This window comes from Gymnogyps californianus, chromosome 7 (genome assembly GCF_018139145.2).
Source record: "Gymnogyps californianus isolate 813 chromosome 7, ASM1813914v2, whole genome shotgun sequence".
NCBI classification, from domain to species: domain Eukaryota; kingdom Metazoa; phylum Chordata; class Aves; order Accipitriformes; family Cathartidae; genus Gymnogyps; species Gymnogyps californianus.
In genome coordinates, this window is record NC_059477.1 from 19,191,272 (window position 1) to 19,204,218 (window position 12,947).

A 12,947-nucleotide genomic window follows, 5' to 3' on the forward strand; every position below is an offset into this window, starting at 1 on the left:
TAAAAGCTTTTTAAAAAGATCCTAAACACCAAACCAAAAACCTGAGAAAATTTCCTTGGAATAGTCATCTTCAGTTCTGATTAACGTTTCGTAGATGGAAGACCAGGACTGAGCTTGAGAAACTGAAGAGTGATTCAAGATTAAAATTGGGCAAATCCATCCAGTTTTGTGTTCACGCCAGCAGTCCTCCTGCGAGGTTCAGAAACACTGACCACTGGAGCTGCCTCTCCAGCAGCTTTACAAGGCCTGTTCCAGCAACCCCCTTCAGCATCCACGTGCCAACACCTATGCCACTTCAGTCTTTGTCTACATTTAAGATCGGCTTTAAGATGAGTGGTGAAATAGTAATGAAACACAAAAACAAGAGAAAACAGGACAGTGAAAGAGTTGAAGACAAAATCATTTAATGCCATACAATAAAACTAAATAAAAAAAAATTCAAACTGCTATTACATCTTTAAAAAGATAGAAGCCCAGGGAATTAAAAGACCAATATGTTGAGCTGTAATTTGTATCCAAAGCACGACCTATTCAATTTTAAGTGCTCCTTAAATATTGTTTTACAGGAAAACGAAGGAAAGCTCCACAATGAGAGAAGTTTAGTCCTTATTGGATCTACACTGCTGAACTAATCATTACCTAGAAAATTAGGCCAGTACCCATTTCTTGATTCAGCTTAAACTAATGGTCCATTGGATAGCCTTCAAGTTGACTAAAATACATGTCAACTGATAAAAGGAGACAGTACTATCCCAAACTATGAGGGTTCAGCCTAAGAAATAAGCCTTACAATTTGCATTGCTATGACAGTACTTACATTCTTTCATTGATGTAACTGACAGGCTTTGGAAATTATTAGTATTAACACGACAGGTGGTTTTGACTTTTCAAGCACAGCGAATGCATTTCATATTTATGGAAATTATGGTTTCTTTTAGAAAAAGAGATGGACAAGGATTGTGACCAATGCATTCTTATAAATATCCACTACCAGAAAACCTCAAATTTTTCTTCTGATGCATTCAACTAGCTAAATTAGATTTTAGACAGTAACTGATGTTAGACGGTAAGCGGCATGAACTATTACCAAAATAGTTGAAATTGGCACACATCAAAGGAATCCTACAGAGAGAACATAGGACAAAGCAGCAATTTTTGTGAGTCTTTATCTCATTTAATGCTTTAGCCCAGTGATCAAGGGAGGATTTGTTCCCTTTTTGACCACTCATGTAGAATGTCAAGAATCAGCACATTTGGTGTGCAGATGGTATCAGACCGCCATGGCTTCCAACTCTGATAAAAGATGCAGTGGAACACTGATTACTCCAGCTCAGAGCATCTCATTTCCCTTTGGGTACCTCACATATACAATTTGAGCAGGCAAGTAAACCCTTGCTTGTCTTGTGAGAGAAACCATCAGCAAATGGGAGTGACCTCAGCTCCTCTGAGTGCTTTTGGAGTGAAGGGCGAGAGACTGAAGGCTGAAACCACCCCAGTGCAGTTCTGCTGAGATTTATGAAGATATCAACATCCCTTCAAAGACACAACATCAAAAGCTGAGGAATCTGAAAGATCAAGGGCCTGGGCTTATTCTAGTACATCAGAGATTATTGTTAACAACATCGATTTGGCTGATCAACTTAAAAAGAGACTGAAAGCGGCCAACTGAATTCCAAGTGACACATAAGCTGGTAAATCAAGCCCTTGTGAAAATTCACCTAAAAATGGTAAGCAAGACAGTAACAGCAAAACTAGAAACAAGACACTTAACTGAGTACACCTGTCATATCTTGCAAAGATGCCTGTAATTCCAAAAAAACAGCATTAAATTTCCCGCTCTTTTCTCCTCTGGGGGAAAAAAAAAAAAAAAAAATGTACTAGCACAGAATGAACAGGGTGACTATTGCAGGCCACAACCTGGATCTCCTCCAGCACCTAGGATTCTCACGCAATAATACTACAGCAGTTGCAGTTTTTCAGAAGGGGGGGGGGGGGGGCGGGAATTAGCTCTCATGTCTGTAGTAAAACTTGTACACATTACTTCATCTGATGTTTTCCAGTCCAAAGTAATTGTAAAGATGTTCACTGAAAATGAAAACTCTTCCAGACAAACTCTAAGCAGGGAAAGGAGAACTGAATTCCTGCTGGAAAGGATAAACTTTTTTTTTTAAGCTTAACACCTATGCAAAGAGTTAACTATTTGGATCAATCCATAAAAAGGAGGGATTAACATTCTTATTTCCCCTTGCCCATGTTACAGAAGATCAAGAGACGACTGCTCAATAGACCTTACACAAATAAAGGAAATTTCATTCAAGCATAAATATACAGAATTCACAACAACTGGATGACATCAAACCAAAACGCTCAGGCTTTTAAAAGGAATGAGTAATTTCATGGCTCATACTAGTTAATGCAGCATAAAACAAGGGTAATGAAATCTCAGATTGGGAAGAACTGAGTTTATTCCCCTGGCATCAGCAGGAGTGCCTCCGTTATCCATATGTTCCACTGATTATTTGCATTTCTGTAATTTTAAAAACAGGGGCCCGATTTCTTGTGCAGTATTGGTATTGTTCAGTGACTGAAGCAGATGCCTGGAAAACTGTCCAGTTTAGCAACTTATGTTCAATATAATGTCTGCTACACACACTTTTCTCTAAGTTATTTCTGGAACAAAGCGTGTCCCTTCTTTGGATGAGGTTAATGTGAGAAACAGATAAAGGCATTAAAAAATAAAGATCCGGCTTAATAGGGTCTGTTAGCTTCTCTCCCACACATGCTCTCTGCCTCTCTTGCCTGCAGGCTAACAGGCTGCCCTCTCATGCTCTTCCAGCCTCTCTACCTGTAGCATCACCTACTCTTCCAGCACCGGGGAAGGGAAGGGAGAAATAGGATCTATATATTTTTAGCAATGCTACCTCTCTTCTTCCAGACTGAAAGCACCGAGTCTACAAAGTTGCTACTGCCTCTGTGCACCTTGTTGTTAATGGGAGACCTTGCTGTAGACAGGGAGGTGGAGAGTTGCTGCAAGTCCACGAGGAGACACAGAGGAGAGGGAGGAAAAAAGGTGCCACCAGATGAATTATGTCTGTCCTTCCCTGCCCTCCCAATATTTACTGTTACAGACTAGGGAAGAAAGAGTGTGGGAGTGAGGACAATGAATCGAAGAAAAAGCACGAAGAAGCCTCTCGGTGCCTTTCCGGCCCTACCGCACGTTGATCCACACAGGACCGCGGTTCGCACTGCACTGCCTTCTCCTCCCAGAGAGTAACATGAGCCACTCTGTTTTCAAAGTCAGCACGGAACAAGCCAGTTCACATTTTTGCTGCAAAAGAACTAAGTACCAGCAGCTATGTGAAAAGAGCTGATAGGAAGCTTTGAGGTGACACTTGTCACAAAATTAATCAACAATCTTATGCCTATCATTCATTTCAATCGTGGCAGGTGACACCTCCTGCCAGAATTATGGAGTACATTTACAACAGCAGCATTGCTTAAAGGACACAACCAACTTAAGGCTTGTTTTGTTTTCTTATAGCCTGCCCAATTTCAAATTCAAAATGTAGGTAGTACGTTGGATTTCAGTTATCTAAGAAAATAATCAGAACAATCACATTTGTGCTGCTTTAGCACAGTTCAAAAGCCCAGAGCCCAGAAACTACAGCCAGCCACAGGGCAACTCACCCCACCCTCCCCTTCCTCCTCTTCTCACAGGACTGACATTCTCATCTCTTCTGCTGCTGCCGCCGCCCTCGAAACAATGCAAGAGAGGGGTTGCCATTGTGTCTTCCTATGATGACAAGGATGGAAAATGACTGCGCGTGAAATACAATGGGAAGGAACAAGAGAAGGGAGGGAGGAGTTTTGTATTTATTCCTACAGCTAATTGTTTTAGGTGCCATTTTTACTCTTGCTCTCCCTTCCTCTTTACCCTCCCCAGTTAAGGAAGGGCTGTTTGGACACTGTTAGTTGGAAACATAGCACACATCGGGCAGCAAATCACCCTGTCAGAGCTCCATCACAATGCTCTCCTCTTCCCCTCCAGTCCCCTCTCAGAATAATACATATGAGCAAACACATATACTCATTAAAAACGAGTTACAACTTGATGTAAATCATATCCAGATTGCAGTTTCTGAGATCAGAGGCAAGAATGAAATTACTTATGCCAAGACTCAAATAGTTCACAACTTACGTCCCCACATGAGGAACACTATTTTCAGATGGCACTCTAGGCTTCATTTGAAGACTATATATTCATGATTAGTTTTTAATAAATAACGAGCCATTCCAAGCCATCTCATTCAGCAGCACTTCTAAAAGCACTTGCACAATACTGTTGCGAAGAAAGAGTGAAAGGCATTTTCTGTTTTCGTTTTTACATTATTTCATGAGCATACAAAGGACAATATGTGATGACAACTAAAGAGTTATTCTCTACTTTATTGCAGGAACACATTTTAAAATTAAAAACCATGAACAAATCTACAGAATAATTCAGTTTTCATATCAAACAGCTGCAGACCCTGTAACTGAAATAGTGTGTCTAAGGTTATAAATGAAAACTGTTCAGTATCATTCTTTGAGTGACAGATTAAATTCCTAATCCAGTTATGGTAATGGCCACATTTGTAGTTTAACATAAATTAAGAGCTTAATTATATTTGTGACTATTTTAAACAAAATTACAAATTCCTTTGTACCTGTGAACGTAATTTATAGCAAAGCCACGTTCATTCTCCAAAACAATCTATTTTACACTGCAGCACAACACTGCCCTAATGGTATAATGTAATTCTTGTTGTAGAATGCGGAAAGAGTAGATTCACTGGTAGCACAGAGGTTTTGAAGATAAATGAAGATGCTATTCATTCAGGGGTAATTTCATCTTAGAACTGTATGAAAGATGTTTCACTCACAAACAGTACCTGTATGGCTTGGGATTTAAGCATGTTTTCAGCTACAACGCAATGCTGCTAGATTGATTATGTTGATACTGCATTTCTCATCATGAAGAATTCCAGCTTTTATTCTCTTTAAAAAAAAGAGATTGTCAGATTTTCATTTCAGTACTAAGCCTTTGTTCAAGCCTCAGCAACAAGTTCAAATTTCTGCTAATGGTTTATCTAGAGAAAAACCAAACCACAATTCATATACACACACACACAAAAAATCACAAATCTGTCGAGGGCAATTAATCATGCGTGATTTACACATTTATTTGATTACTTGTTGAAGTAAATAAGCAGTTGGTCTGTGTAACACAATTTTAAATTGCCCAAACATCCTTCTGTCATTCAGGACTAAGAACAGACAATTCTAAATGCACTTTCCTGGAATATATTAAGACCATTTACAAGGACATCAATTGCACACGCAATTAATACATATCTTAACATAACGAGCTGCAGGCTCTATAACCTCAGGATAGCTATGAAAATTTCCACAATCCTGAACATTTTAGACAGCCTTTTAAGCAAGATTGAGACTACCTGCATAAAGATTTCAGAAGAACCTGTAACAACAGAGGCAGTCTCAACATCCACATTCCTCCTCCCAACAAGTTGGAACAGTGCACAGAGATGCTCCTGCTGCCATTTGAGGCAAGAGGCCTGACACAGTGCAGCTGTATTAACCCCCTCCCTCCTACTCAGCCACACTACTTCCACCCAGGCACTAAACAAAAAGGCTTTACCTGCACTGGGTGTCAACAGGGAGACAGGGCCTGGATAGGCTCTCTGCTTCAGACTAAAATATATTCTCCTATGGTAATTCAGTTTTAATCCATTTGAAAGTCCATTTTTCCCTCCTTGAAGTTGTGGAGTTGTTTTGTTATTGAAATATAGTTCTGTATTCACTTCTGGGTTTTGGTGGCTTTTTCTACTACGATAAGACTGATAAGCAGGAATGCTGTATAATGGAAGCTGTACAATAAATAAGTGGAGAATGGTTTTAACCATGAGTCATGTTCCCCAGGAGGTATATGTGTTTTCATTAACTTTAATGGGAAGAGGGCTGAACACCTCACAAGAACAGAGCCTTCATTCTACATACAACGTTCGCTTTCCTGTAGCTGGATAATCATTACTGATTAGTATTCTCTCTTGATTTTAATTCATTTGCAGTGAAAAGAAAACTGCATTCAATATTAAGATTTTGCAGCCTAAGATGAAATGGGCTTCACTTTCAACAGGACTGTATAATACGCTACTTCAAGTTAACAAACAAGGAGTGCAAACACCAAGATGTACCAGAGATAATGCACCAGCTCATTTGAAGTTACGTTGCATTTTCAGCAAACATAAAGAATCTGAACCCAGTAAAAGACAAAGGAATTGTTAATTTAGTCTGTTTCCAAGAACAACAATGGGCAGAAGAAGAATTAAAAACCGAACAACAACAACAAAACCCTATCAGAATCATCAGAGAGGTTTCACAAGATGAGAGGGATTTTTTTTTTTGGTTGGTTTGGTTGCTTTTTAACTATTGAAGGCACCACCACAGTTACTTAGCAATTCCCAGAAGACTCTGTCCTTCCCCTCTTATCTGACATGTAGCTATAGTCAGGAGTCCAGATTTCATTGCACAATGAGAAGTCGTAAGTCCAATCATTATTAAAACAGCAAGACTCAACCAACTTCCTATGTTCAATCTGTAGCCCTCACTACTCATTAATTCAAGCAAAATGCCTGCAACAGTCTGTTACACCTACACTGAGAATAACTTGCTCTGCTGTCTGCTTGATCTGCTCTGTTGACAAGAGGTACATGAAATGCCATCTGTATTGCAGGGTCGTCAATTTTAAAACAGTCAACTTTTACTCTAATTACTTACTATGGCATTGGATTTTATTCTTTATTTTATATGTAGCTATCTGCATATATGTCCTCTGAGAGCTATCCCAGAGCAGCATTATGAAGAGGTGCTGCAAGGAGATTTTGAGAAAGATCTGAAAGACCAGTTGCAGCACATTTAGAGTCTTGTTGTGAACCACGTTGCTTAAAGATTTGATGGCAGCTGACTCCACATGCTCTTTTGATCAGAGGGACTCAAAATTCTGATGCGTTTTCACCACAGGGAAGATCAAGCTATGTATCTGCACTGGCAATATTCATGTGCCCCAAATCAGTAACAGGGGGAAAAGGAATGGCAATGGTCGGAAAAAAGTCTGAGGTACCAGCTCCTATTTCTCCTCCTATCCCCCATTCCCATTTCTTCCTCAGGAAAAGAACCTCCCCTACCCCCCCCTCCCCAACCCACACCAGCAAAAAGATAAACAGGCTCTCATCAGAATAAAAAGTAAATTCTAAAACAGAGGAACTCAGCAATTTCCTTATGCAAAACACACCGGTACATTTAAAGCTTTCTGATCACTAATCTAGTAATACATAACTACAGATCCTAGTATCATTTCAAAATGGATCAAAGACACCAAGGATAGCTATTCTTTCACAGTCACAACCATGTTGCACAGATTCTTCAAAATAGATATGATTCCCCAATACAAAATTGTTCTATAAAGTTTAAGATCAGATATCTACCAGAGTCATATTTATAGTCATGGCTACTATCAGCTGTCCAGCTAGAGAATATTGAAGAAAAACAAGCATTTTTAATATATTACAGTTAATTTATCATCTAAGTGACATGTGTAGGATAACAATGGACTGCAAACAGTAAAGCAAAATGATGCATTAGAAAAGGAAATTTTACGTTTACATTGTTTCTTTTTTGTGTGTTTTCAATACAAGCCACACCTATACATATTGTTAGATGGTAAGAAGATTCATGAGAACCACAAAAAATACAGTTGCTGGAGTAAAAAGGAACACCAAGATCAAGTGAGCAACAAAAACACTTATTTGCATTACTGTGAGGCACGATATAAAACACACCACCCAAACAAATAAACACTGCCCCATTTATTTGGTGTATCAAAGATGACTCCTCTTTCCAGCAAAGGATAAAGGTATCTTCTTGCTGTGATAGAATTTACTCTTAGAGGTATTTCCTAGATTGCCAGACTGGAAGGAAAAAAGTTAGAGATCCTGGAAGTAGTTACCATGATCAAATGATCCTAACCTTTTTACTGGTAACATCAGTTACAGTCTCCAAGTGTCCCACTTTGGCTAAATGAGATGTGACCTTTTTGGATAGCCCTCAAAGGCTGCTTGCTTTAGCTGCTCTGGGCTCGACCACACACCAAAATCAAGAAGAAAAGGAACAGTGCAACTCCCTACTATGCAAAGCAGCAGCAAAGTTGCTTTGAAGAACAGGAACCTTATAGACATCCTGCTTACCACCACTTCTGACAGCCAGGTCCTCTCTACTAATGGGGAAAACATCCCCTCGAGATTTGGGGTTACTGAACCTAACAGGTTAATGGAGTTTATGCGGACTTCACAGCCACAGAGGTGCTTTTAAGTCAATTAGAGATGCAAGTTTGTCAATTATATGGACTATTTCTAAAAACCACATTAGATCTCAACTCTGTATACATGATGAAATTGAGACAATGTATCAGAGACATATAGAGATTTGATGCCCACAGCATGAAGCAAATATGCCTCGAGTTTGGGGCAGTATTAGCTTTGAGAATCAAATAACCAGCAAGCATCATGCAAGATGTTACAAGACAAACTAGCATACCAAGTGATAAAAGATGGGAACCATGCACAGTTCCCAGAGTAGGTAGATAAGCAGATACTGCACAAACATAGACCAATACAAATACGAGTACAAGCAGCAGCACTCTGTATAGGACTCAAAATCCTCATGTCCTTTAGGCTCTGGCACTTCAATGACAATGTAAAGCACATCAGATGCAGGAAATAAGTCATTGATTTTGACAGAAATAATTCTTAAATTATTCATTTAGCTAAATACAGTTACTTTAGCTAGATAATCATTCAAATAATGATAATCATCTTTAGTTTAAAAAAGATTACATTTTACCTGAACAGCAAGGGAAGATGCATTATCAGAAAGCAAGATTTGTTCGTCTGTTGAAAGAAAAAAACAAAACACACAATTACAAAAAACAGTGCCCATTTAGCTACTGACCTGTAATTGTAAGCCATTCTGGGTTGCATTTCTTACGCATAAAACCAGGAGCACATATATAATTATTTTATGCAGCTGGACTAGAAAACCTGTGATATGAATATTAAAAAAAAGAAAGATAAAAAAAAGAATACCAGGAATATTTCTCCTGCAAATGCAATTGCATTTATAATACATTACTACCGATGTACAATAAAAAACGCTCACAACTAAAAACCAAATGCTTGAGTTTTATGCCAATTACTCTTCTTCTAATCAAAGTTAAATAAAACCGCATCTTCATAACTCCTCTGGCTAAAAAGTAAAAGCATTCAGAAACCTATAAAAGCGGCTTGCAGTTAATATTACACACTGTGTCTAGGTCTGTCACACAAAAGAAAGATGACAAGTTCACTGCAATAAAAATTCCATGCTTAGAAGACTAGGGCTGCTACCTATTAGTCTTCATTACTTTGCAGTCTTCTGACAACTGTAGCAGGCTGCTGAGCCCCAAATGGGGGCCATAATGTGATCTGATGATATATGAAGAGCTGCTAAAGGGAGCCTGAACCATCCTAGCCTATACATTTTAACAGTTCCTTTTTACTGAGAGCCCACTTTACCACAAGACTTCAAAAATCTGCTGCCTCAGCTATTGGTGCAGTAAATCTGCCAACTGTGCCTGCAACCACATCATTTTACACTGCCTACAGCAGCCAATATAATGAGTCAATAATAAACCAAGGACCTTATAGGCCATGAATAGCTGGTTTATATTGGCAGATGCAAGCGTAGCTAAAACCTCTGACCAGATAAACAACACAAAGGACTCTTTTAACAGTTTCTATGCTTCCTTGCAGTTAATTATCTTAGTGCATACTTAATGTGTTTTCTAAAAATAAAGTAATTATTAATTGGAAAAACCAGTGTACCCACCCTTCAGTTGCTGATACAACACAGCATTTTCAGGCCAAGGTTCTGCGGCTGTGGAAAGAAGAGGAATTAATTAAGCAAGCCAAACAACAATGTACTTGCAGATGCTAACTGAACACGAATGTTACCTAGAGCAGGAACTCAAACTGCAAGGATGCTGATGCAAGATTTAACCTGCCCTAAAAACATCCCACTGTCACTCTCTTCTCCCGTACTTCTCTCCTGCTCACAGAGGGACAACACAGAACAGAAAACTAAGTCCCAAAATTTAATGTTGCAAGAAAAGCTAAAATTCAAGCTACGTTACAGAATGGCCTTGTAATTCTCAAGCAGCTAAAGCAGCTATTTTCCCTTCACAATAAAGACATCCGTGTGCATATTCCCATCACAATTCTGGCCACTCAAGAGCAACTATTTATTAAGGAACTGAACAAAGAATTCTGGAAAAAACAGAACAAGACACAGAAGAGAGAGGCACAAACCTCCAAACCAAGTGTGAAGAAAGCTTTGGGGAAATGGAAAAGTTTTCTGCCTTTTAAAGCTGTGTCTTCACTGGTCCTACATAATATCCACAACGCCTGGTGCTCAGGCATGTCAGAAACCTACCCACCAGGACAACTGGGACTACCTATTGCTTTAAATGATGTACCAGTCAACCCTAAAATGGGAATGTCAATATGCATTAAAAAAACTGCATCATCAGTTGTTCAAAACAGTTAAACAGTTGTTAAAAAAAAAAAAAGGCAAGGAAATAAAAGACGATCACATCTTCCAGTTGAGAACCATTGCACTTAATCATACACCACTTGAATTTATGGGAAGGCAAAAATAATAATCAGTACTGATTTACTGTTAAATGTAGCATCAAGATAACAGGTCATCACGTTGTTTTGTCTCCATTACATTCCTTGTTAATGTCTGATTAAAAATCTATTTTTAAACACCAATTCAAACCTTGCGTTCTACCCAAACTAGCTATTTGTAAACAAAATTAATGCTCTAATCACATAAATTATTTTTTTTAAAGCAATAATTTCTATGAGTAACTATGTGTGGTTCAAACAGAAATATGCCACTGGCTTCAGGAAGGTCATTCTTTGTGTCTTTGCCCTCAGCACTCAAAGGAAAAAAAAAAACGCACAATTTTCTAACTATCATTCTTTTTGGATACTCATGAAGTATTAAATTTTATGGCAGTCACACAGAACTGTAAAGCTTATAACACTGTACACAGTTTTGCAAAGGTCACGGCCTCTAACATTAAGGCACAAAGCCCATCAAAGCTATACTAGTATGGGCATGAGAAAGCAACTAATTACATTTAAGTGTCATGAAAAAATGTTTTATGTTTTATTGTAGCAGTTATTGGTTTTGTACCCCTCCATTAAAGTTTTGCGCTGGAGTAAAAATTCTTGAGGTAGAAGTACATCTACTTCTTTAAATTAAAAGAGACTAAGATAGTGTCTGTGGTACTACAGCCTTAACTGTTTAAAATAATTTATCTAACATACATTTCTTCAGGTCCACTGAAGTCTTGCAAGAGCAAATGGAATGAGGAAATTAAGAATGTTACTACTATACTTTAGCAAACTTATCAGTGCTGGACTCTGAGATACTTACAGAAGTAACTAAGTCACGAACGTACACTGATCTCATAAATACTCCAGCCAACCAGTGAAAACATCCCTTTTACATGCCCAAAATTGCATGGGCCCATTTCTACTGAAAATTTTTGCCTGACCCTCTTCAGACTGAAATGTCAGATTTATATCTAATTCTTGGAATCTGGCCCAAACTGGAAGTGGCCTATTTTTACATAAGCACATGGCTGAAATATTTCAGGCCCACAAAAATCAAGTGAACTTTTCATTTTCCAATGAAAGAGCTAGGTATATTTCAAGAAATTCAAACATTAATTCCAGTCTGATCTTGGCACTAAGCTATATGCAGCCATGGGGAGATTTAAAAAAAAAAAAAAAAAAAAAAACACACAGCTTCTTGGCATACAGAATCCAAAACTACACTGCTGCTAAAGCATGCCATATCCATGCTATAAACTAAAACACAAGTAGAATATTTTTTGTAACTTATTTGCCCTTATCAGCTTAAATTTTCCTTCCACATTCTACTGATCACATATAGATTTTCATGAACCGTATCTGCTGACCCTAATTTCGTTAGTCATGATATGAGGTCTTTATCCCACAGTCTTAGTACACAGGAGCACACACCCAACTTGAGGGAAGGAAAGGACAAGGGTAGTTTAAAATCTTCGCATTCACTCATTCACAGTTTAGTTGTGTACTAATACATGGCTTTTGACAAGTAAACGAAACAAGGACAGCCACATGAAAATCTCAGTCTTCGTTATTAGTACACCTTAAACTCCAAATTTCAGCAGTTCTAAGACAATGAATGAATAATATCCCCTGCACTTGGCACCTGACGGTCTCCAGAGGGAGGTCACAATTCTGACCGTGTTTGGATGAGGTGGACACATGCTCATAAGCCTTGAACTGAGGCTTTCAGTTCTTTGAATACAGACCAGATAAGAGATAATTGATTTTGCTATCACTGTACAGACTGGATTTTAAAACAATCAACTTCACATTAAGATTCACATATTATTACTCGTATCCTAGAAAAAATATTCTGCAGCATGCATTCAGAATGGCATACAGCAGATCGTGTCCAACCATACTGGAGGTACATACACAAAGCCTGTGCAATCCTCTGGAAATCAAAGAATTAAATACCCACTCTGTCCCACATCTTCCAATTTCTACTCACTCGCTTTCTTCCAAGATGTTTAGAATATGAAATATTTTTTTCTGATGGAGCAAGATGTTTAAATATACACTGCTACGAGAGGTCCAGGTTCGTAAGGTGCAAGCTAAATTCAAATATCAGCTCCCAAGCCGCCTTCAATTAGTTGTAAGGTGAAAACATGCAGCTAAGGGAGACCAGAA

At 38.5% G+C, this 12,947-nt stretch overlaps 1 protein-coding gene across 2 annotated transcripts in view; it reads right to left on the bottom strand.

Annotated features, from left to right (window-relative positions):
- MTX2 (metaxin 2) overlaps window positions 1-12,947 on the bottom strand; it is a 36,310-nt gene that overhangs the window by 11,723 nt on the left and 11,640 nt on the right. For both annotated transcript variants that reach the window (XM_050899832.1, XM_050899831.1), the window contains exons 2-3: window positions 9,982-10,029; window positions 8,959-9,005 (exon numbers count right to left, since the gene is read on the bottom strand). In XM_050899832.1, coding sequence (XP_050755789.1) covers window positions 8,959-9,005; window positions 9,982-10,029 — 95 coding nt within the window. The remainder of the gene's footprint in view (window positions 1-8,958; window positions 9,006-9,981; window positions 10,030-12,947) is intronic.